Source organism: Bombina bombina, chromosome 5 (assembly GCF_027579735.1).
Source record: "Bombina bombina isolate aBomBom1 chromosome 5, aBomBom1.pri, whole genome shotgun sequence".
Classification (NCBI taxonomy): Eukaryota; Metazoa; Chordata; class Amphibia; order Anura; family Bombinatoridae; genus Bombina; species Bombina bombina.
Genome location: NC_069503.1, coordinates 934,187,933 through 934,214,089, shown reverse-complemented (window position 1 = coordinate 934,214,089; position 26,157 = coordinate 934,187,933). Strand labels below are relative to the sequence as shown.

General features: G+C 39.8%; 1 protein-coding gene across 1 annotated transcript in view; it reads left to right on the top strand.

Moving 5' to 3' along the window:
* The window catches only part of TRPA1 (transient receptor potential cation channel subfamily A member 1), a 336,909-nt gene that overhangs the window by 304,535 nt on the left and 6,217 nt on the right, over positions 1-26,157 (top strand). The window contains exons 24-26 of the mRNA XM_053715123.1: positions 1,434-1,502; positions 4,559-4,678; positions 23,338-23,435. Of these exons, the coding sequence (XP_053571098.1) occupies positions 1,434-1,502; positions 4,559-4,678; positions 23,338-23,435 (287 nt within the window). The remainder of the gene's footprint in view (positions 1-1,433; positions 1,503-4,558; positions 4,679-23,337; positions 23,436-26,157) is intronic.

Genomic DNA, 26,157 nt, shown 5'->3' with positions numbered 1-26,157 from the left:
TGGTGGCAAAATGTAGCCACCAATCAGCAAGTGCTATCCAGGGTGCTAAACCAAAAAATGGGCCAGCTCCTTTGCTTAGATTCCTGCGTCTACCAAAAAAGATAGCAAGAAAACAAATCAAATGTGATAATAGAAGTAAATTAGAAAGTTGCTTAAAATTGCATTTGCTATCTGAATCATTAAAAAAAATGTGTTTAGTATCCCTTTAAGAAGCATCACTCACTCATGGTTCTGAGGTGGCGATAAACTGAATCATCCCAGATTAACTCACCCAGGATAACTGACAAGAAGAGCAAGAGGAGGAGTAGCACAAGTAAACCTATGCAAAGATCAATACAGGAGACAGATGCCACATCATTATCTCCAAATGGGGGCAGGCAGGGTCCATGGCTTGGAACGTTATCCACCCATAGAACTATGTACACACATTAAATCTCTTCACTTTGTACCCATAAAGCTGCAGTTTTTATACATTTGCTTTTGAAACCTTGGTGCTGATAAATTAAATAGATGGGATGTCACAAAACAATTAATCCACATCTGTCTCCTGTATAAGGGATATAGGTTAAACTTAAAATATTACTGAAATCAAATATTTGTACTTGTATTATAGAATCTGCTGGTGACTCTGTATACTGAGGTAGCACCTGCTTACCCTCTCAAATACAACAAAATAATAGTACAAAGCATACTGACTTAAAGGCAGATAAAACACATTGTCATTACGATACTTTTCTGTAATAAATTATTGTACCAGTCACATACTGAAACTTTCTGAATACATTAACACCAGATTTGCTCCAATTGTTGTTCATCACCGGTGAAGTCAGTTAGGGATATATATGTAGCAAGATGCAATGTGCACTTCAAGCTAGATGTCAAAATTGGAAAACCCTCAATATTTAATGTTAAATTAAAGGAAATGGGGGCAAATTAAATGTAAAAATGATATTACATATGTTTTACTACTCATAAAATGTAATATTACACTCTCAAAAATAATTTATTTCCCTTTAAACAATATTTTAGTGTTTTCTGGATACCATTTTTATATAACTGCAATATCACTAAATATGGCTTCAGACTATTTGCTGGGGATCACAAACATTGAATGCATTTTAAGAGTACATAACATGATGTCCATTAAACTTTAACCTAGGTAAAACAGAGTGTTTTGGGTCTGCAAGCACTTAAGGGCATTACAACTAAACATTTGATGTATGGGGAGGAAAATTAAATTGATTTCTAATGATAATACACAGTTTTATGTTCTAACTATGCTCCATCCAAGGAATATGAGGATTCATTGTATTTATTTGTCCTTTTGGGACCTAGTATACGGGGGTGCTTGCCTTGACATCATTTTCACTATATTCATATTACACTTTCTGATCATGTAGACATCAAACAAGTTTTGTTTTATATATTTCTAGATTGGTTTGGCTGTTGGTGACATTGCAGAAGTTCAGCGAAATGCAGGATTGAAAAGGATTGCAATGCAGGTAAATTGTCAATTTTTCTTAAAGTTTAACCATTATAGCATGCCCGTTTGCACGTGAGCACTATTACAGAGGGGTCCATTTAACAAGTGGCGGGCTGCGAATCATGTCCAGCTGACATCGCTAAATGCTGACAGCATACGCTGTCGGCATTTAACATTGCACAAGCATTTCTAGTGAAATGCTTGCGCAATGCCACCCCCTGCTCACCTGTGGCCGCAAGCAGGGGGTGTCAATCATCCCGATCAGATCGGATCAGGATGATTTCAGTGGACAAGTTAAGGGGCAGCGGTCTTATGACCGCTGCTTCTTAACTTACGTTTCTGGCAAGCCGGAAACAATGGGCGTAGAAAGCAGCATCCGCTGCTTGTTAAATCTACCCCAGAGACTTTTACTTTTTTAATGTCAGGGTGTAATTTGTAACCTCTGCAAAATGGGTTAAATGCATAGTCAAAGTTTTGTTTCCTGCACTACTCTATACTAGGACTTTGCTGGTGAACCAATCAAGAGCAAGCACACATAGGGGTGTTCCAGAAGTGCAGCTTTTAGTATCTGTTTAAAGGAATAAAATGGTCACAAATGAAATTATTATTATTATTATTATTATCAGGTATTTGTAGAGGGCCAACAGATTCCGCAGCGCTGTAAACATAGTCAGTGTACAGGATAGCTTTTGTAGGGGTCAAGTGGGTAGAGGGCCCTACCGAGGGTTTCACTGTTGTAGTCGTCTCTTATGAAGCGATCTGTAAACAGCTGGGCTCATAGGCTTACAATCTAAGGGGTTCAAGGGGAAAGCAATGGAGTTAGGAAAGGTTAGTGTTGGTTGTATGCATCCCTGAATAGTAGAGTCTTTAGGGAGTGCTTGAAGCTGTTAAAACTAGGGGAGAGTCTTATGGAGCGAGGCAGAGAATTCTACAAGATGGGGGCCAGTCTGGAGAAGTCCTGTAAACGTGAATGTGAGGAAGTAACAAGAGAGGAGGAGAGGAGGAGATCCTAAGCTGATCGAAGGGGACAGGAGGGAGAGTATCTAGAGACAAGTTCTGAGATGTAGGGGGGAGCAGTGCAGTTCATGGGTGCATGGGTTCATTTCAATATGAAATAGAAGCATTTTTGCAATGTACTTCCATTAGCAAAAATGCTTTTAATAAAAGTTATTACTGTTTTCTGTGGCATACACACATATCCTGTGAGGGCCCGTGCACCAGTATTCAAACACCACACCTCAGAGAGTCAGCAGTGGCTTGCATGACACATCTTCAAAAGCAATACACAATACATCTCCAGCTCTCTCAGATATGAATAATTAGTTACATAGTTTAGTTCAGGTTTAGAAAAGTGCTGAATTTTACAACAGTATTTTGCATTGTGCTTGAGTGCGACACTTGACTCACCGCTTGAAATACAAACTCAGTGACCACGTTTATAGTGCTACCTGTGATATCCAATAAAAGTATAGGGCATGCTAATAAAGTTTCAGTCTTGTTAAGATGATTTAGTTAAAATATTTAACCATCTACTTGCAATACCAGATTGTGCTTTATTTTCTGTGCACTATTGTTTTGCACTCCATGTGTAATCTAACCCTATGTCTTTCCCTGAAATAAAGCCTTTATCTAGTGGTTTATTATCTCATATGAACCACTTGATGACATTTTGGGTACAATATTTACTTACATACATACATGCGTACATACATATATATTTGTAAAATCAAAGCTATTTTTTTCTTCAAAATGTGTTCTTCTTTGCTATGCTAAGCACAGCAGCTTTCACAGAAAGGCAAGGGGTTAACAGATTCCTTATGTTTTGTTTTCACTATTCCAGTGGGGTTTATGGGGTCTGAGAAGGAGATGATATGTGAGGAGTGAAGGTGACAAATGATTGACACCTTTTGCCCCATGCAGAAATGGGCAGTGGACACTGTAAGTATGCTGCCCGCATGTACCATTGCACAAGCACTTGCCATGTAGAGCAGGGCCTGTCAATCACCCCAAACCAACTCATTTGGAGTGTTTCATATCTGCCAACTCAGAGGTGGGGAGAGGTTAAGAAGCAGCGGTCAGATGACTGCTGCTTCTTACATTGCTGAAAGTAGGCTTGCATGAGCGAACCTGCCTCACAAGGACTCAAAACCAGCTTACACTGCTCAATACATTGTGCCCATATCTTACGCATTGATAGGTGATCACCTAGGTGTTCGGACAAAATGCCGACGGACAGAATGCCAAATCACATGTGCCGTCAGACATATGTCCGAGAGACTGTGTTCTGAGGTCAGCCGAGGGCAGATACACTCCAGAGTGCTTTCTTCTAATCAGAGCCTCGGGTGCCGCAACCGCCACTGGGAAACTAACCATGGGTCCCACCCCCTACAACGTGCTTTTATCTATCATCTATCTATCTATCTGTCTGTCTATCTTTCAATCTGTATCTATCCTTATCTATCTGTCTGTCTATCTTTGGATCTGTATCTATCCTTATCTATCTATCTTGTGTCCAGACTGTTATCCAACAGCAATTTGTCTGTCGGAATATTATCCGTCACACAAATGTCAGTCGGAAAAATGTCCATTGGATAACAGTCCGGCCACGGATCACCTAGCAGCATTATATATGAATGTTTTAAAATAAAATAAAGAATCTATTGGTATGTTTTCCTTTAATACTAGTCTCAACATTACTAAACTATCCTGGGAAATTACATCTCATTTCTTCTAGATTACTGGTGATATCATAAATACAACCGTAGCTGTGTCACTTGATAAATATGTGCTAATAAATAAGTGTCTGGCACTCTTTGAACTTATAGTGAAATGACCACCAGTGATACTGCTAAGCACTCGTTAAACCACTCCTAAAGAACAATTATAGCCTTAGGTATCATTTGAGCTAGGAAAGTGTTATGTATGTTGTTGCCTTAGCAATGTATATGATACCTATAAATGTAAGTCTGACTAATACATAAATCCTTGTCCTTTAAAGAGAGTTGCAATGCAATGCAGATGCAGATGTTTTCCAATTAGAAGATAAAGAATTGCTCTGTTGTGTTTTTAAACTAGGTGAGCCTCCACACAAGCTTAGAAAAGAAACTTCCCCTTTGGTTCTTGAAGAGAGTGGATGAAGTCAACATCACTGTGTACCCTAACAGACCAAGAATCTGGGGAGTTGCCATTAATTCAGTACGTATTATGATATTTATGTATGTATGTTGTTGGATGGTTGCACTTCATAGTTTGTGTAAAGAGACATTTTATTATTATTTCTTGTTATAGAAACAGAAATACACTAATGATCAGAAATTGTTAGCACAGTTTTAACAACATTTATTTGAGAAAAGGTTTACATTCTCAATGTTATACTTATTATGTGTTGAGTAATACTTTTATTTACTAATTATATTATGCTTCCATCATTTTCCTATTGATGTACAGATTTGTTTGTTTTGCATATATCTGTTTAACAGTGATACTTAGCACAGTATATAAGCATTTGAACTCTCAACTTGCACAACTCTGATGCTATAATATAAGTGTTAGGCTCTCCTGACCTAACAAACATACAAATGCTATTTTGTGTATCTGTAACGGGGATGGACTGAGACCAACCAGGCTCTTAGGAAAAATTAGGGAAGGGCTGCCCTCCTTCCCTACCTTGCACCTATGCCCCACCCTGCCTCTTGCCTGCCCCCACAAGGGCCCTCAACCTCCAAGAACAGGGCCCACAACATGAAGGGCCAGGTCTAGGGACGTACTACTAGAGAGTAAAAATTCTGAAGCATCTATGTGATGTAGCCTCTTTAGATCCTGATTTTGCACTTGCAGCACATTTTAAAATGATACATAGGTACAATACAGATGCATTTAAATGGCAGGGATATTGCACATGTGAGGGTACCAACTAGCTGAGGACATAAAGAAAAATATTATTAAAAAGATAAACATTTTGGATCTTTACTTCAAGAGCTAGGATTTATTGGGGAAGAAGACAGTAATAACTAATTTACAGAAGGATTCTGGGCCATGTTTCTGTGTGGAATGAGGAAATTAAGATTTTTTTAAATGAGGCTACAGATATGGGAAAAATTTGGTTATAAAATGTTTGAATTAAGATTAAGATTGTAGCATATACCTGGGAATAGGGAATATACTGTATATATATATATATATATATATATATATATATATATATATATATATATATATATATATATATATATATATATATATATATATATATATATATATACTTTTTTCAATATTTGTATTGGGGAACAATTGGAAGTTTGAATTTTTTTCCTGTTTCTTTATTTCGTATGCATATTTGTTATTCCTACCTTAAGTAGGGTATATAATCGCTATATGGCAAAGGAATTAATTCAGATGAGGAATATATTAATTTTCTTTTTTTAATATGAAAGTTTATTTCCCAGATATTTAGTTGTGCAGTTTAACCACATTATTGATTATTAAGGGCCAGATTAAGGGTGGAGCACTAACATTTGCAGGCAAGCGATAAGGGGTTTATTGCGGGTGTTTGCTCTCGTCTGGTTTACTGCTGGTATTATGAGTTGAAAGTAAAGCAATCACTTGAGCTCACTAGGGATTTACACTAGAATGATTACCGCATCCTCAGAGCTCTGATTAACTGTTTTGTGAAACAAGAAAATTGCACAAAACATATAAAAAAAAAACATTACAAAGTACACTTACACTCATAATAATGCCATCTAATAAAAATTATAAAAAAAAAAAAATATTACATAAAAATGTTATAAGTGTAACGCTTGTGGGATACTCCTCTATCAGACCAAACTCGGCCAGTAGTCTTGTTATCCCGGCATCGAGCCGGAATGATAGGGAATATCCCAGAGCAGAGAAAGTTAGTGAGATGAGGAAAGACAGGGCAGTCCCCAGCGGCAACAGCAGAGCAGTCCAAGTATGAACCACTAGAATGGTCAGACAGGCAGGGTTTGGCAACAGCAAAGCAGTCCAAGGATAAACCACTAGAATGGTCAGGCAGGCAGGGTTTGGCAACAGTAAAGCAGTCCAAGAATAAAACACTAGAATGATGAGGCAGGCAGGGTTTGGCAACAGTAAAGCAGTCCAAGGATAAACCACTAGAATGGTCAGGCAGGCAGGTAGAGTAGTCAGACAGGCAGGTTCAGCAAAAGTAATCAATCCAGCCGTTAAGGGTTAAGGCAGGTAGAGTATTCAGAAAGGCATGTTCAGCAACAGTAATCAATCCAGCAGTTTAAGGGTTAAGACAGGAGAGTAGTCAGACAGGCAAGTTCAGTAACGGTATTTAGGCAATTAGAAAGAACGATCTGTCACACCCAGGAGTACACAAAGTAACACCTATACTTGGGCAGTGACAGATCGTTTGTGGCAAATTTAAATAGGTGCAGGATTTGCACCACTAAGGTCTGACCGGCATCAGGAGCGTGAAGTGATGACATCAGTGCCGCATGCTTCTGAACCGACACTGTCCCAGGCAACGAGCAGGGAAGGAGACGCCGCGCCCCTAGCAACAGCTAGAGCGGCACGGCGTGACATAGCCCCCCCCTCAAGGGTTCCCTCCGGGAACTAGAGTCGGCCTCAAAGGATGAGCAGCATGGAATCTCGAGACCAGAGATGGAGCATGCACATCATGGGCAGGAACCCAGGAATGATCTGCCACGGAGTAACCCTTCCAATGAATCAGATACTGTAGTTGTCTGCGCCTGTATCTGGAGTCCAGGATCTTAGCTACCTCATATTCGGGGTCACCACAGACCAGGAGCGGAGGAGGAGATGCTCAGAGCCGGGTATATCTATTCTTGATGCAAAGTTTAAGTAGTGAGATGTGGAAGACTGGATGTATGCGTAAGGGTTTTTGGCAAGGCCACTTTGTAGGCAACAGGACCTTGTAAGGACCAATAAACCTAGAACCAAATTTTTGACAGGGTTGACGTAGACGAATATGTCGAGTAGAGATCCAAACACGTTCACCCACTGGAATGGCACATAAGAAGCCCTAAGACGATCAGCAAACTTCTTATATCTAGAGACAACTGAACGCAGCTGAGAGTGAATATGTTGCCAGTGAGTGGAGAGTTCAGTGACTTGTCAGTCTGCGGCAGGTACCCCAGTGGACTGAGTTGAAAGAGGGAAGACACAAGGTTGATACCGGCTGCGGCTTGAAATGGAGAACATTGAAGAAAAGAGTGCCAATGAGTGTTTCTTGCCAGCTCAGCTAGGGGTAGCATCTCAGACCAGTTGGTATGACGGTCGTTGACAAAGGCTCTAAGGTAGGCTTCAAAATTCTGGTTTGCTCTCTCAGTTAGTCCATTGGTCGGAGGATGGTAGCCAGACGACAAGGAAACAGTGGTTCCAATCAACTTACAAAAGGCTCTCCAGAAGGCAGAGATAAACTGTGGATCTCTGTCAGAAACAATATTCACAGGAATGCCATGAAGTCGTACTACATGTAAGAGAAAAAGGGACGATAATTCTTGCACAGAAGGCAGTTTGTTTAGGGGTACGAAGTGAGCCAGTCTGGAAAAGCGGTCCACTACAACCCAGATAACTGTATAGTGGTCCACAATGTTTTGTGTGTCCATGGTTGTTTGGGAATGGACAATGGTTGGAGCAAGCCAGGAGGCAAAGATCAAGGAGGCTTGTTGGCAGCACAGATTGTGCAGGCTTTCACATAATCCTGAGCATCAGACTTCATAGTAGGCCACCAAACATGTTGAGAAAGACGCTTGAAAGTCCTAGTCGAACCAGGATGTCCTGAGTGTTTGCTATCATGAGCCCAGGCTTGCACAGGGATACGCAGGTTCAGGGGTACAAAGAGGATATCGCAGGCCATGGGGGCACCAGGAGGTTTACTAGACTGAGTGGTATTGAGTTGAGCAACCACACAGGAGGGGGGTATAATGTGTTCAATAGGAGCTTCTGAGGAATCACTTGAGTGAGGGAACTGACGGGAAAGGGCGTCTGCCTTCTTGTTCTTGGTCCCAGGAAGATAAGAGACCACAAAGTTAAAATGGGAAAAGAACAAGGCCCACCGGGCCTGTCGAGGATTGAGTCCTCGACAGGTCGAATTTGAGTCGGATTGAGTCAAATTTGAATAGGATTGGCGGTGCCCTCTAACCAATCACACCATTCAGTCAAGGCCATCTTAATGGCTAAGAGTTCACGAATACCCACATCGTAGTTCCTCTCAGCAGGAGTAAAGCATTTAGAGAAAAAGGCTACAGGGTGTGACTTGGAAGCCAAAGGGTCCTTTTTTATAAGAACAGCTCCAGCCCCTATCTCGGAGGCATCAACCTCTAAAATGAACTGTAGGTCAGGATCAGGATGGCAGAGCACAGGAGCTGAACAGAAAGCCTTTTTCAGACAAGAGAAGGCATTCATGGCCTCAGGAGGCCAATGTTTACAGTCTTTGTTCCATTTTGTCAATTCAGTGAGAGGAGCGACTGTTTGAGAAAAGTTCTTTATAAACTTGTGGTAATAATTGGAGATTCCCAAGAACCTCTGCAATTCCTTTAAAGAGGTAGGTTAAGGCCATTCGAGTACTGCGGTGAGTTTAGCAGGATCCATGGCAAAACCCTCCTTCGAGATGACATAACCAAGGAATTGGATCAGATTCACACTTTTCTAGCTTGGCTACTAAAGAATTGTGTCTGAGATGAAGAAGCATCTGTCTCACGTACCTTTGATCCTTCTCTAAAGTGGAAGTGAAAACAAGGATACCATCCAGATAAATGATGAGTCACAAACAAACCAGTGTACAGCTCCACGGTAAATGTAGATGCAGGTGGTAAGAGGGACTGTCAAAACCTCTTTAGATAAATGAAAAAATCCACAGCACCTTTTCAACAAATTTTCACCAGATTTATTCAAACATCTTTCTCCCTTGCAGGTAGAAACAGGTTAGCAGCAACGTTTCGGGAAATTATCCCTTAATCATGATAATCCAGATAAACAATGACAGTGCGGTTGAGGAGGTCACAGAAGACATCGTTGACAAATGCCTGGAATACTACAGGGGCATTACACAGCCCAAAAGGCATTACAAGGCATTCGTAATTCCCTGATCTTGTGTTAAAGGCGGTCTTCCATTCGTGGCCTGGATAGATGCAAATCAGATTGTATGCCCCATGTAAGTCCAATTTGGTGAAAAAGCGAGCATCCTGGGGTGAGTCGTACAGTTCAGTGATCAATGGTATGGGATAGCGATTCTTGATGGTTATGTTGTTCAAGGCCCTGTAGTCAATGCAGGGTCTAAGCCCACCAACCTTCTTACTGAAAAAAGAAGCCAGCCCCAGCAGGAGAGGTGGAAGGGCGAATGAAACCTTTAGCTAGGTTCTCTTGGATGTACACCTCCATGGATTTGGTTTCAGCCTTGGAGAGTGGATAAGTCCTCCCTTTAGGAAGTGGGGCTCCAGGAAAGAGATCAATCTTGCAATCATAAGGACGGTGGGGTGGCAGCATGTCGGCTGCTTTTTTCTCAAACACATCCGCAAAGTCTGTGTATAATGAAGGAAGGTTTGAAGGAGTCTGTATACTGTCTATGGGAATACAGGGCAGAGGAATGACTTTATAGAGGCAGGAGTGGAAACAGGAGGTACTCCAGGAGGCCAGTTGTCCCTCAGCCCAGTCGAACTGTGGATTGTGTACCGGAAGCCAAGGAAGACCAAGGATGACAGGCTGTGCTGGGGAATGAATGACCTCAAACTGCAGCTGTTCAGTGTGGAGGACTCCCACAGTCAGGGTCAGGGGTGCTGACTCAAAATGGATCACGTCCGAACCAAGGGGGTGCCATCCAGGGTAGTTATTTTGAGACAATGTCTTTTCTGCAGAAGAGGCAAACCAGCTTGAATCATAAAATAGTGATCCTGGAAGTTTCCAGCTGCCCCTGAATCAAAAAAGACTTGAGTGTAGGCAGTATTCTGAAGAAAGGTAAGGGTAACAGGTACCAGAATCCGAGAGGAGTGAGGGGATTTAGTTGAGATCATGCTTAGAGGTACCCCTCTGCCTTTCAGACTCTGAAGGTTTGAAGTAGGAGAGATCCATGGGTTCCTCTACTGAGGTAACTGGAGCTGCTGAAGGGGTAGTGGATGCTGCCAAAACTGGGCGAATAGGAGGACGGGAGGGAAGGACCCTCTTTGTTCTGTCTCTCTCAGCTTGTCTTTCCTGAAAGCGAGAGTCCAGATTGATACAAAGCACTATAAAGTTATCCAAAGAAGAAGGAATATCACAATAAGTGAGTTCATCTTTGATGTATTCATGGAGACCCCTCCTAAAGGCTGCCTTGAGAGCACTGCCATCCCAAGTGGTTTCAAGTGCCAAGGTGCGGAACTCAATGGCAAATTGTGCCACAGTTTTATTGCCATGGCGGAGATCCAGGAGAGAATATTCCGCAGCAGACGTACGGCGAGAAGTCCCAAACACAAAAACATACTAAAGCAGTACAATCTTTAAAGCAGGCACTAATTGAGGCTCCAGTATTAAGATTTTTTGACCCAGCAAAAGCAGTGGTGATTTAGGCAGATGCATCTAAATCAGGCCTTGGAGCTTGCTTACTTCAAGACCATTGCCCTATAACATATGCATCAAGAGCAATGACTGCCACAGAGCAAAATTATGCCCAGATTGAGAAAGAACTATTGGCTATTGTATATGCTACAAAAAAGTTTCACCAGTTTATATTCGGCAGAGCAGTTACAGTGTATTCTGACCACAAGCCTCTTGAATCAATACTCACTAAACCATTGAGCAAAGCACCAGCAAGACTCCAAAGAATGCTCTTACAACTGCAACGATACAACCTAAACATCATTTATACTCCTGGGCGTGATATGTTTATTTCTGATACTCTTTCAAGGGCCCCTGTGGATCCACCAGGACAAGAAGAGGACAGTTTATCAGAAGAAAGGGTCGTCTATACACTGTCATCATCAGAATCTATTGGGACTGAGATGTTATCTTATTTACATACATCCACAGCAGAAGATGCAGACTTAAACAAACTTTAACAACTTCTGTCTGAAGGTTGGCCACAAAGAAAAAGGCAACTCCATCCAAGTCTGCAGTCATTTTGGCAATTTAAGCACTTGCTGCGCATGGAAGATGGTCTCTTATTGCTGGGTGAAAAGATTGTAGTTCCTCTGAATGCTTGCAGGAAAATTCTAGAAAGTCTTCATGAGTGCCATCAAGGTATACAGAGAACCAAAATGTGGGCTTGGATGATCCTGTTCTGGCCCAGCATGTCCAAGGACATACAACAGATGGAAGAGACCTGCAAGATTTGTGCTGATCACCTACCAGGGAATCACAAGGAACCATTACTTTCACACAAAATTCCTCACCTGCCTTGGCAAAAACTGGCAGTGGACATTTTTGAGTGGAAGGGATCGTCATTTCTTATAATAGTAGACTATTTTTCCAAGTATACTGAAGTACTAAGGTTGTCTGATAAAATTGCAACAACAGTAATTGCAAAGCTGAAAGCAACATTTAGTAGACATGGCAACCCAATAGAAGTTATCAGTGACCATGTACCCTTTGCCAGTGCTGAGAGGAAGGCATTTGCTGCAAATGGGGTATTAAGTTTACTCATTCTAGTCCTGGTTACCCCCAATCAAAAGGAACCATTACTCTCACACAAAATTCCTCACCTGCCTTGGCAAAAACTGTCAGTGGACATTTTTAAGTGGAAGGGATCGACATTTCTTATAATAGTAGACTATTTTTCCAAGTATCCTGAAGTACTAAAGTTGTCTGATAAAATTGCAACAACAGTAATTGCAAAGCTGAAAGCAACATTTAGTAGACATGGCAACCCAATAGAAGTTATCAGTGACCATGTACCCTTTGCCAGTGCTGAGAGGAAGGCATTTGCTGCACAATGGGGTATTAAGTTTACTCATTCTAGTCCTGGTTACCCCCAATCAAATGGACTGGCAGAAAGAACTGTAAAAACAATTAAACTCATGCTCTAAAAAACATGGGAATCGGGGGTAGATCCTCATATTGTGCTTCTAGAATTGCGCAATACTCCAATCACTGGAATGGCCTATTCCCCAGCACAACTTTTAATGGGTCGGACACTGAGAACCAAGTTACCGGTTGCAGCTCATGCATTAAAGCTCCAGATCCCTAAGAATGCACACCAAAAATTAAGGGAGCTACAGCATAGGCAGAAAGTATATTATGATCATGGTGTTAAGCCACTACAAGCCTTCCAAAAAGGGGATGCAGTGCATATGGAGACATCAGTGGGCTGGCAGCCTGCACAGATATCATCTGTTGGTCCTGAGCCAAGATCATATGTAATTAAAACACCTTGATGGCAGACAGTAAAGGAGAAGTAATTGTACCTGAATAAGGAGAAGAGTCGCCAATTACTCACAATACTGACTCAGAGGCTGAATTGCCAGGTTCAGATGCAAACCAAGGAGAATTTGTCCCTATACAGTCTGCAGAAGCTGGGCACATTTTTATTGTTTATTTGCTGTTAAGATGTGTTAAATGTAAAGAGGGGATTTGGAAGTAGTTGGGGAGATGTGGTATACTGTTACTTTAAGAAAAGACACTCTGGAGCTGGGAGAGAACTCTATGATCAGCAGCCATCTTCTTTATGTTATTTTTCTCAGTTCAGTTAGTGTTGTTGCTTACATTTGAGCTGAATAAAGACCTGCTCTGTGTAACTACTATCATGTAGTGCTTATTCCTACTGCTAAATACCCACACAAGAAACATGACATATATAAATTTAAACGGCTCCTTTGCAATCTGTCACATCACAATGGATCCAATCTTCCAAATTACACCTATTCACATGTGAGGCAAAAAAGTATCACTTGAATCATTCCTACTACCTTTTATAATAAAGATTACATTTGCCGCTTCAATATCTGATTTGCTCGTCTGCCCAGTAACCTTCATTCATAAATAGCATTGCAGATCTAGTTGAGTGTTTATCTAGGAGATATATCCACTTGCTTTCTCTTTGCAGTAATATCTTGCGCTTATCCCCACCCCTATTTGGTGGGGGTATTTTTATGTTTTAAAAAATGTCTAGCCACTGGTTGCTATTATCATGTTCATATGACAGCTGTGGTAACTCCCTTTTTTGACATATGTTTTACAGTAAATAATGCTTCTTTGCATTTTTAGGAATCCCTTAAAAATTAGGTATTTGTATTGTCATTATTATGGGAATCACCAGTCAGCTAAAGAGACACAAAACTACTGACTTGAAAGCGGAGGTTATTTTCTGTATCGTGGGCAGACAGAAAGGAGCTAATAGCCATGACTAAGTTCCACATTTCACAGTGGTCACCGATTGCCATAAGCATTTGAACTCTCAACTTCCACAACTCTGATGCTATAATAGAAGTGTTAGGCTCTCTTTTAGAGCCCAGAGCTTCTACAAATTTACCTAGAAAACCGGTGAAAGTCTTTTATATGAGATGGGATGTATGTTATGTGTATGCTGTATTTAGTGCATTGGGAGTCTGTTCTCTCATATAGTATTTCATCAGATAGGTGACCTAGCAATAAGCAGACATGAGACTCCCATTGAATCAGGGGACTCCTTGTTTTCATAATAGTTTCTCATGCCCCTTTGTGTGAGGCGCTGAACATGTTCCTATCAATAATATTCATGATGTTTTTGTGTGCAAGTGATGACCATTACTATAGTGGTCCCTTGCATATAAATAGGGCAAGTGACCCCTCATTCAAAAGATTGAATTCTACTATTTCCAGTCTTATTTTTCTCTGATAATTGCAATGAGGAAGATAGGACTGCTGTAGTTCCCCACCTCCAACCTACCTGTGTCTACTGGTGGTGAAAACAATTCTCGCCATGATCATCTACATCCAAGAAGATGTGTAACCCTCATTTGAAAGAGGACCCTCATGTTTATGTGACTTGCCCTCAGCATACTGAAGAAATCTAAAGACATATCCAAGTTATCTTCCACACTAAAGAGTGTTTAAAGGACCAGTAGAATTGCATAATCAGCAAAAGCATTATACAAATACAATGCAGATGCACTTAGTCTGAATTTCAAACGAATAGCACATTTTTTTTCAGATAAATATAAAAGTTAGTTACATTTCCTTCCCCCTGCATTGTGACAACCATCAGACAAACTGAAAATGCATATACATGTATATACTAGGAATTCTTGCACATGCTTAATAGAAGCTGGTGCTTCAGAAAGTGTGTATATAAAAAACAGAATTTATGCTTACCTGATAAATTACTTTCTCCAACGGTGTGTCCGGTCCACGGCGTCATCCATAACTTGTGGGAATATTCTCTTCCCCAACAGGAAATGGCAAAGAGCACAGCAAAAGCTGTCCATATAGTCCCTCCTAGGCTCCGCCCACCCCAGTCATTCGACCGACGGACAGGAGAAAAACAGGAGAAACCATAGGGTGCCGTGGTGACTGTAGTTAAAGAAAGAAATTCATCAAACCTGATTAAAAAACCAGGGCGGGCCGTGGACCGGACACACCGTTGGAGAAAGTAATTTATCAGGTAAGCATAAATTCTGTTTTCTCCAACATTGGTGTGTCCGGTCCACGGCGTCATCCATAACTTGTGGGAACCAATACCAAAGCTTTAGGACACGGATGAAGGGAGGGAGCCAATCAGGTTACCTAAACGGAAGGCACCATGGCTTGCAAAACCTTTCTCCCAAAAATAGCCTCCGAAGAAGCAAAAGTATCAAATTTGTAGAATTTGCCAAAAGTGTGCAGGGAAGACCAAGTCGCTGCCTTACATATCTGATCAACAGAAGCCTCGTTCTTGAAGGCCCATGTGGAAGCCACAGCCCTAGTAGAGTGAGCTGTGATGCGTTCGGGAGGCTGCCGTCCGGCAGTCTCATAAGCCAATCGGATGATGCTTTTCAGCCAAAAGGAAAGAGAGGTAGCAGTAGCTTTTTGACCTCTCCTCTTGCCAGAATAAACGACAAACAGAGAAAACGTTTGTCTGAAATCCTTTGTTGCTTCTAAATAGAACTTTAAAGCACGAACTACATCTAAATTGTGTAACAAACGTTCCTTCTTTGAAACTGGATTCGGACACAAAGAAGGCACAACTATTTCCTGGTTAATATTCTTGTTGGAAACAACCTTTGGAAGGAAACCAGGTTTAGTACGCAAAACAACCTTATCTGAATGGAACACCAGATAGGGCGGATTACACTGCAGAGCAGATAACTCAGAAACTCTTCTAGCAGAAGAAATAGCAACCAAAAACAGAACTTTCCAAGATAACATCTTGATATCTATGGAATGTAGAGGTTCAAACGGAACCCCTTGAAGAACTGAAAGAACTAAATTCAGACTCCAGGGAGGAGTCAAAGGTCTGTAAACAGGCTTGATCCTGACCAAAGCCTGAACAAAAGCTTGAACATCTGGCACAGCTGCCAGTCGTTTGTGTAACAAGACAGATAAAGCAGAAATCTGTCCCTTTAGAGAACTCGCTGATAATCCCTTATCCAAACCTTCTTGAAGAAAAGAAAGGATCCTAGGAATTTTGATCTTTCTCCATGAGAATCCCTTGGATTCACACCAACAGATATATCTTTTCCATATTTTATGGTAAATTTTTCTAGTTACAGGTTTTCTGGCTTGTATCAGAGTATCTATCACAGAATCCGAAAACCCACTCTTAGATAAAATCAAGCGTTCAATTTCCAAGCCGTCAGCTGGAGGGAAACTAGATTTGGATGTTCGAATGGACCCTGTACAAGAAGATCCTGTCTCAAAGGTAGCTTCCATGGTGGAGCCGATGACATATTCACCAGGTCTGCATACCAAGTCCTGCGTGGCCACGCAGGAGCTATCAAGATCACCGAGGCCCTCTCCTGTTTGATCCTGGCTACCAGCCTGGGAATGAGAGGAAACGGTGGGAACACATAAGCAAGGTTGAAGGCCCAAGGCGCTACTAATGCATCCACTAGAGTCGCCTTGGGATCCCTGGATCTGGACCCGTAGCAAGGAACCTTGAAGTTCTGACAAGACGCCATCAGATCCATGTCTGGAATGCCCCATAATTGAGTCAACTGGGCAAATATCTCTGGGTGGAGTTCCCACTCCCCGGGATGGAATGTCTGACGACTCAGATAATCTGCCCCCCAGTTTTCCACTCCTGGGATGTGGATCGCAGATAGGTGGCAGGAGTGATCCTCCGCCCATTTTATGATTTTGGTCACTTCTCTCATCGCCAGGGAACTCCTTGTTCCCCCCTGATGGTTGATGTAAGCAACAGTCGTCATGTTGTCTGATTGGAATCTTATGAATCTGGCCTTTGCTAGTTGAGGCCAAGCCCTGAGAGTATTGAATATCGCTCTCAGTTCCAGAATGTTTATCGGGAGAAGAGACTCTTCCCAAGACCATAGACCCTGAGCTTTCAGGGAGTCCCAGACCGCGCCCCAGCCCACTAGACTGGGGTCGGTCATGACGATGACCCACTCTGGTCTGTGGAAGCTCATTCCCTGGGACAGGTGATCCTGGGTTAGCCACCAATGGAGTGAGTCTCTGGTCTTCTGGTCTACTTGAATCACTGGAGACAAGTCTGTATAGTCCCCATTCCACTGTTTCAGCATGCACAGTTGTAATGGTCTTAGATGAATTCGCTCAAAAGGAAATATGTCCATTGCTGCAACCATCAACCCTACTACTTCCATGCACTGAGCTATGGAAGGTCGTGGAACAGAGTGAAGAACTTGACAAGCGTTTAGAAGTTTTGACTTTCTGACATCTGTCAGAAAAATCTTCATTTCTAAAGAATCTATTATTGTCCCCAAGAAAGGAACTCTTGTCGACGGAGACAGGGAACTTTTTTCTATGTTCACCTTCCATCCGTGAGATCTGAGAAAGGCCAGAACGATGTCTGTGTGAGCCTTTGCCTTTGAAAGAGACGACGCTTGTATCAGAATGTCGTCCAAGTAAGGTGCCACTTCAATGCCCCTTGGTCTTAGAACCGCTAGAAGGGACCCGAGTACCTTCATGAAAATCCTTGGAGCAGTGGCGAGCCCGAATGGGAGAGCCACAAACTGGTAATGTTTGTCCAGAAAGGCGAACCTTAGGAACTGATGATGATCTTTGTGGATAGGAATATGTAGATACGCATCCTTTAAATCCACGGTAGTCATAAATTGACCCTCCTGGATTGTAGGCAAAATTGTTCGAATAGTTTCCATTTTGAACGATGGCACTCTGAGAAATTTGTTTAGAATCTTTAAATCCAGAATTGGTCTGAAGGTTCCCTCTTTTTTGGGAACTACAAACAGATTTGAGTAAAACCCCAGTCCTTGTTCCACAGTTGGAACTGGGTGTATCACTCCCATTTTTAACAGGTCTTCTACACAATGTAAGAATGCCTGTCTCTTTATTTGGTTTGAAGATAAGTGAGACATGTGGAACCTTCCCCTTGGGGGTAGTTCCTTGAATTCCAGAAGATAACCCTGAGAAACTATTTCTAGTGCCCAGGGATCCTGAACATCTCTTGCCCAAGCCTGAGCGAAGAGAGAGAGTCTGCCCCCTACTAGATCCGGTCCCGGATCGGGGGCTACTCCTTCATGCTGTTTTGGTAGCAGCAGCAGGCTTCTTGGCCTGCTTACCCTTGTTCCAGCCTTGCATCGGTTTCCAAGCTGGTTTGGTTTGCGAAGCATTATCCTCTTGTCTAGAGGCTGCAGAGTTGGAGGCCGGTCCGTTCCTGAAATTGCGAAAGGAACGAAAATTAGACTTATTCTTGGCCTTGAAAGGCCTATCTTGTGGTAGGGCATGGCCCTTACCCCCAGTGATGTCTGAGATAATCTCTTTCAATTCTGGCCCAAAAAGGGTTTTACCCTTGAAAGGGATATTAAGCAATTTTGTCTTGGAAGATACATCCGCTGACCAAGACTTTAGCCAGAGCGCTCTGCGCGCCACAATTGCAAACCCTGAATTTTTCGCCGCTAATCTAGCTCACTGCAAAGCGGCATCTAAAATAAAGGAATTAGCTAACTTAAGTGCGTGAATTCTGTCCATAACCTCCTCATACGGAGTCTCTCTACTGAGCGACTTTTCTAGTTCCTCGAACCAGAACCACGCTGCTGTAGTGACAGGAATAATGCACGAAATAGGTTGCAGGAGGTAACCTTGCTGTACAAAAATCTTTTTAAGCAAACCCTCCAATTTTTTATCCATAGGATTTTTGAAAGCACAATTATCCTCGATAGGAATAGTAGTGCGCTTGGCTAGTGTAGAAACTGCCCCCTCGACCTTAGGGACTGTCTGCCATAAGTCCTTTCTGGGGTCGACCATAGGAAATAATTTCTTAAATATAGGAGGGGGGACAAAAGGTATGCCGGGCTTCTCCCACTCCTTATTCACTATGTCCGCCACCCGCTTGGGTATAGGAAAAGCGTCGGGGTGCACCGGAACCTCTAGGAACTTGTCCATCTTGCACAATTTTTCTGGAATGACCAGGTTGTCACAATCATCCAGAGTAGATAGCACCTCCTTAAGCAGTGCGCGGAGATGCTCTAACTTAAATTTAAATGTCACAACATCAGGTTCTGCCTGTTGAGAAATTCTACCTGAATCAGAAATTTCCCCATCTGACAAAACCTCCCTCATGGCCACTTCAGATTGGTGTGAGGGTATGACAGAGCAATTATCATCAGCGCCCTCCTGCTCTACAGTGTTTAAAACAGGCATTTTGGATAAAATATTTGCTATGGAGTTATCCATTACTGCCGTCAATTGTTGCATAGTAACAAGCCTTTGCGCGCTAGAGGTAATAGGGGTCTCCTGCGTGGGCAAAACTGGTGTAGACACAGAAGGAGATGATGTAGAACTATGTCTACTCCCTTCATCTGATGAATCATCTTGGGCAACTTTACTATCTGTGGCAGTACTGTCCTTACTTTGTTTGGACGCTATGGCACAATTATCACACAATTTTGAAGGGGGAGACACATTGGCTTCCATACATACAGAACATAGTTTATCTGAAGGCACAGACATGTTAAACAGGCTTAAACTTGTCAATAAAATACAAAAACCGTTTTAAAACAAAACCGTTACTGTCTCTTTAAATTTTAAACAGGGCACACTTTTTTACTGAATATGTGAAAAACTATGAAGGAATTGTTCAAATTTAACCAAATTTTCACCACAGTGTCTTAAAGCATTCAAAGCATTGCACCCCAAATTTCAGACCTTTAACCCTTAAAATCACGAAACCGGAGCCGTTTACAGTTTTAAGCCCTCTACAGTCCCAGCTACAGCCTTTGCTGCGACTTTACCAAACCCAGGGGGGTATACGATACCAAATGAAGCCTTTCAGGAACCTTTTCAACTATTTCCAGACCCACACACATGCAGCTGCATGTCCTGCTCTCAAAAGTAACTGCGCAGTAATGGCGCGAAAATGAGGCTCTGCCTACTACATAGAAGGCCCTTCCTGACTGGGAAGGTGTCTAAACCAGTGCCTGACGTAAAAAAACGTTCCCCAAAGTTATAAAGTGTGAATTTCAACATCAAGCTGTATAAAATGCCCAAATAAAGCAATCGATCTAGCCCATAAAAGTGTCTACCAGTTTTATAGCCCATATTAAGCCCTTTGTTCTGTTTGAGACTAAGAAAATGGCTTACCGGTCCCCATGATGGGGAAAATGACAGCCTTCCAGCATTACACAGTCTTGTTAGAAATATGGCTAGTCATACCTTAAGCAGAAAAGTCTGCCAACTGTTTCCCCCAACTGAAGTTATCTCATCTCAACAGTCCTATGTGGAAACAGCAAACGATTTCAGTTACTGCTGCTAAAATCATATTCCTCTCACAAACAGAACTCTTCATCTTTTTCTGTTTCAGAGTAAATAGTACATACCAGCACTATTTTAAAATAACAAACTCTTGATAGTAGAATAAAAAACTACAACTAATCACCACATACTCTTCACCATCTCCGTGGATATGCTGCTTGTTCAGCGGCAAAGAGAATGACTGGGGTGGGCGGAGCCTAGGAGGGACTATATGGACAGCTTTTGCTGTGCTCTTTGCCATTTCCTGTTGGGGAAGAGAATATTCCCACAAGTTATGGATGACGCCGTGGACCGGACACACCAATGTTGGAGAAAGATTGTGCTCATTTTGATAATGAAATTTAATTGTAAAGTTGTTTAAAATTGTGTGCTCGACCTTAAAGTTTAATTTTGACTAGTTATATTCTAATGCAAACATTAATGGTCTCATTTATTAGAGCATACCATTTCTGTATTCTTGACCGGTTTAACCAATAGTTATCCAGGGTCAGTAATGAAAAACGTCATGCTCAAACATATTAGAACATATTTTTGCATTAGAATGTCCCTTTAACAGGCCTTTAATCAACTGTATACGTGTAGGAAATAATGTAGTAAAGAATGGAAATGCACAAAGTAACCACATTAATCTAAATAAAGTGACAGGCTAATTAGGAAGGAAATTAAATATATCTTTATGTTGTGCAAAATTATCAAAAGCAAATTGTGCTGTTGTATAAAAATATTTATTAATTTTTCTATAAAGGGGAGCAACCAATTGCCAACACAAGGCAATAAAATGAAATTACATTGAACTTGTAGAATACTGCATTTACTTTTAAAGAAGTCCAAAGGTTAACTTATAAATGTTAGGTAAATAAAGCATCAAGTGCAAAACACATTACTCATTGCTTGCTAGAACACTTAATTATATAATATTATGAGTTATTATTTTGTAAAGAAACATAGGAGCTCGAAGTTGTTTAATATTTCATGGTAAATCAATAAAATGTTTTAAAACTCTTATTTTCTTTGATACCAACCTCTCTCACTGACCATTACAAATTATATATATATATATATATATATATATATATATATATATATATATATATATATATATATATATATATATATATATATATATATATATAATATGCATAGACACATTTGTAAAATCCCAGGTCTCGGACAATGGCACCGATTTAACAACCCCAGTATCGGCCCCAATGTAACTGTTTCTGCGCGACCCTTCAGGCTTGCCAGAAACAGGAGTTAAGAAGCAGCGGTCTTAATACAGCAGCACCTTAACTCATACGCCTCCTCTGAAGCTGCAGTCTGCAATCAGCGCGATCATGTATGATTGGGTTGATTGACACCCCCTGCTAGCGGCAGATTGGCTGCGAATCTGCAGGGGATGGCATTGCAGAAGCAGTTCACCAGAGCAGTTCACATTCAGTGATGTGATAAATCGGCCCCTATATCTCCATGTGGGAAATTATCAGAATATATAAAAACACGCCTTTATTCCAGATTAATAAAAACATGCCATTACAATTTGGCTCACATCTTGAGACTTTGTCAAATGAAGTGGAAAAAAGTTGTGTGTGTATTATATATATATATATATATATATATATATATATATATATATATATATATATATATATATATATACATCCCTAAATAGTCTCTTTATTTTACACTGTCCAACTGTTGAACTGTTCAGTTACCGTGCATGGCGTGTGTTCACTTTTTCAGTATTATGTTTGGAAATTTTACAAATGTGAACCCATTAGAATTGTTCTTTAGATAAATATTTGTATATTTGAAGTTACAAATTAGAGTATCATTTAGCTGCTTACGTAGGTTGTACTTAATATTGCCTTTCACTTTTACATTTTACTAACCTGTAAGGTTATTTTAATATTAGGTTTCTTGTATTTATTTAATATCCTTAAGTATTTAATATCCTAAATTTTGTGTTTTTTGCCCGTTAAAAAACACAAATTATCTTCATAAATATAAAAATTAAAAAATTATAAAAAATAAACAAATAAATAAAACTATGGCAAGTTCGTATCATGTAATAAAATAATATAATTAATCGTTAAAACATGGCTTTAAAACATATGAAGAAAAAGAGGTCGTCAGTAGCTGGTTTAAATAAAAAAATAACTTTATTATATGAAAGCACTAAATCATGGAGGGTTTGTACCCTTAAACACTACAGACTAACATGTTTCGGCTAAACGCCGTACTCATAGTCCCTAAAATTCAATACACACATTGAGACTTAAAAACCCCCCTCTGGGTTTTGATTGGTAGAAAACTTAACACAAATTTAAAGGTACAGTGAAAAATATTCAAATTATTTATAAACTTATTCAACCCTGATGATCATTTACACTCTTTTTTGAGCACATAACTTACGTTAAACGAATCATCACTTAAATCCATTTATTTTTAAAAGATTAATTAAGGAATTTGTGGTGAAAAGGTAGTTAATGTGGAATTATCTTTTCAATTTAATAGAACTTTGGAACAAACATTTAGTGGTTCTCTCTTGTTTTTTCTTCTAAGTATTCCAACCATTAATAATTGTATAATACTCATTTTCTAAAAAGAGAAGACATACATTAATTATACAATCATTATTTGTTCACTCAGTGAATAAATCCAATTGGGATTAATCTAAGGTATAGATTTTCTCGGGGTAATTATGCCTCCACCAATGAAGGGTCAAACATCATAAGCAAAGCAGTTATAATGTGACTAATTGCTGCTTCTACAATACCCTTCAGTGTGATCAAAATTAAAAAAAAATATAAAAATAAACAAATAAATAAAACTAGCAAGTTCGTAACATGTAATAAAATAATAGAATTAATCTTTGAAAAAGTATTTAAATCAGTTCCTATGTATGTCTAATTTGCTAGATATTTTTTGGACACCAATATGGGCATAAATAATACATAATAATTGTTTCTAAAACATATTATACAACATAACTTTTTGTGTTTTATTTTTTTTTTCAGAGTATTCTCCAATATTTACTTAATTGTGAAACCTGGAGATCTGAAATCCCCTGTGATGATACTGTTATGGAAATGGAGCTTTGGAAACAGAAAAATAGGTTTGTATTTCTTCTCTCTATCATTCAAAGTAGACAGCATTGTCTGAATATTGTTTTGTTTTCTTGTTTTGTTTAAGCAAACACTATGTAATCAGTTTTCTGCCATTGGGGATATTTATTTTAACTGCAAATTGTTATTTCTTTTAGTTATTTGGATTATTAAAACTAACAATGTACTGAAATTGGGCAGGCTTTAAAACATATTTCTGGCTGAGAAGAGAAAATGCATTTCCTTCCTTGAATAGAAAAGTACATGTCAATAAATGAAAACAGCAGCAAACCATGCTACAGCGCCACCTACTGTATAAGCTACTAATTACACTTATTATGCATTATAAGTTGGCACATACGCTTCATCCAAACTTGATAAATGGATCCCATAGTGTCATCCTATGAACTGTTCACAGTGAGATTTCTTACACTGTTGGACATAGTGCAGCAACTCATTCAATCCCATAATTACATCTTCAGGATGGTTGAACTTAAAGGGATACTAACCCCACATTTTTTTATTTCATGATTCAGATAAAGCAGGCAATTTTAAGCAACTTTCTAATTTACTCCTATTATCAATTTTTCTTTGTTCTCATGTTATCTTGATTTGAAAAAGCAGTAATGAAAGGTTAGGAGCCGGCCCATTTTTAGATCAAAGGACTTGGGTAGCGCTGGCTAATTGGTTTGCTACATTTAGCCACAAATCAGCAAGTGCTTCCCAGGTGCTGAACAAAAAATGGCCTGGCTCTAAAGCTTACATTACTGCTTTTTCAAATCAAGATAGCATGATAACAAAGACAAATTGATAATAGGAGTAAATTAGAAAGTTGCTTTAAATCTAATGCTCTATCTGAATCATGAAAGAAAAAAATTGGGTTTAGTATCCCTTTAATTCCTTTTTGTTCTTTATTTTGATTTGTCTGGTTAGTGTAGAATTAAATACTATGAAAGGGAAATTAAACTATTTTATTCCACTCAAAAGACCTAGATGACAAGTTGAGCACAATTAGCGCAGGGTGTATTATATATATATATATATATATATATATATATATATATATCTGTGCTGCGCTATGATATTACAATCTGATATTACAAGTGGGTGGTGAAAAGCAGGCATTTTTTAGTGCACCCTATGGGGCTGATTTATCATTGCGTCAATCTTGACGCATTCGCTGTAGTCAATACGCTCGCCACACATGTCAAAAACACTCGCGTCAAGTACGGCGCGATGAGCATCGGACTGTTGATAAATAAGAGTCATCGATTTTGTGGATATTCTGTTTTTTCCAACTTTATTTATACCATTTCATTACTGTCCATGAACAAGCACATTTCTCTAAAGCTAATCTTTTATTTTTCATCTGTTAATGTCCAATAAATAGCTAGGTTGTTTAGAAGTTTGAGTATTGCGTAAAATTTGGTGCAAAAAGTGTTGCGTCAAATTTGGTGCAAAGTGGAGAGTGGGACTTGTATTACACGCGTTAAACATAGATTTATCCAAAAAAAGGAAGTTGGCTATATTATGTAATGTATTTATTTAATTTTTATCCCTATATCTACTAGTGCACCAAATTTGGAGAAATAATATTGTCCCCTTATATTATATAAAAGAACAAAAAAAACAATATATAAGTTTGCTTAAATCCCAATATAAGAAATAATAAAATACAAAAACAAATGTGATGGTGCACAAAAAAGGATAAAAGTCCCAGGTTATCACGGTGGTAATGCTCAGCAGGTGAACCCCAGGGAAAAAAAGAAGAAACAAATATAGTGAAGTTCTATGGTTATGTGAAATTTACAGCAGAACCTAGAAAGGTACTCACATTGTCTAGAACTTCAAAATCAAGCTCTAGATATATAGGCACAGGAAGCTCCTAATAGGAGGCAAGGCAAAGAAGGATGTTCCAGCTCCAAAGGATGAATCAGAAGTGGTTAAAAAGTATAACAAATTTATTATAAACAAGTCACAAGGTATATAATGAGACTGCCCAATCATAGACTACTACAAGCAAAAGAATGTATGTATCACAATGTCCATCAAGGCTCCGCCCCTTTTGTGACGTCACTACTCCTAACTTTGTTAACTACGGCGGATCAACTTTGCGTCTAATTTGAAGCAGTTGAAGCATTGATAAATAGGCCCCTATATGTTTAATGGAGAGTGTAGGGAGCCATATTAGCACTCATATTGTTTTATGCTCAAGCTCAATACAACATACCACAAACAAAATTGAGCTTTTGGAGACCTGAAGTAAATCATTATCACTTTATAATTTGCATAACAAAACAAATGCAAATTATATAGAAATAAAGTATTTACGTTATAATTAGAATTATTACAGCTCAAAAGGTGTATATACATGTGTGGGTATTTTAAATGTGTGTATATATGATCTTTTTGTGGGTGTGTTTATATGTGTATGCATGTGTGTGTATTTTATTTGTGTGCAACTATATATATATATATATATATATATATATATATATATATATATATACCGAGATCAGAAGAAAAGGCACTCCATAAATGATAGCAGCTCCCAGGGTGCACTTTGGAAAATATCAAAAATATCAGGCACAGAAAAGGCACTCGCTGGTTAGGTAAAACATAACATTTAATAAGTTACATTAAAAAGCATGACGTACCCCCTCAGTAACCCCATCACCATAAATACATGTGTGTAGCTCCATTAGACGCCGAGCCGCAAATGCGGCCCGTGTG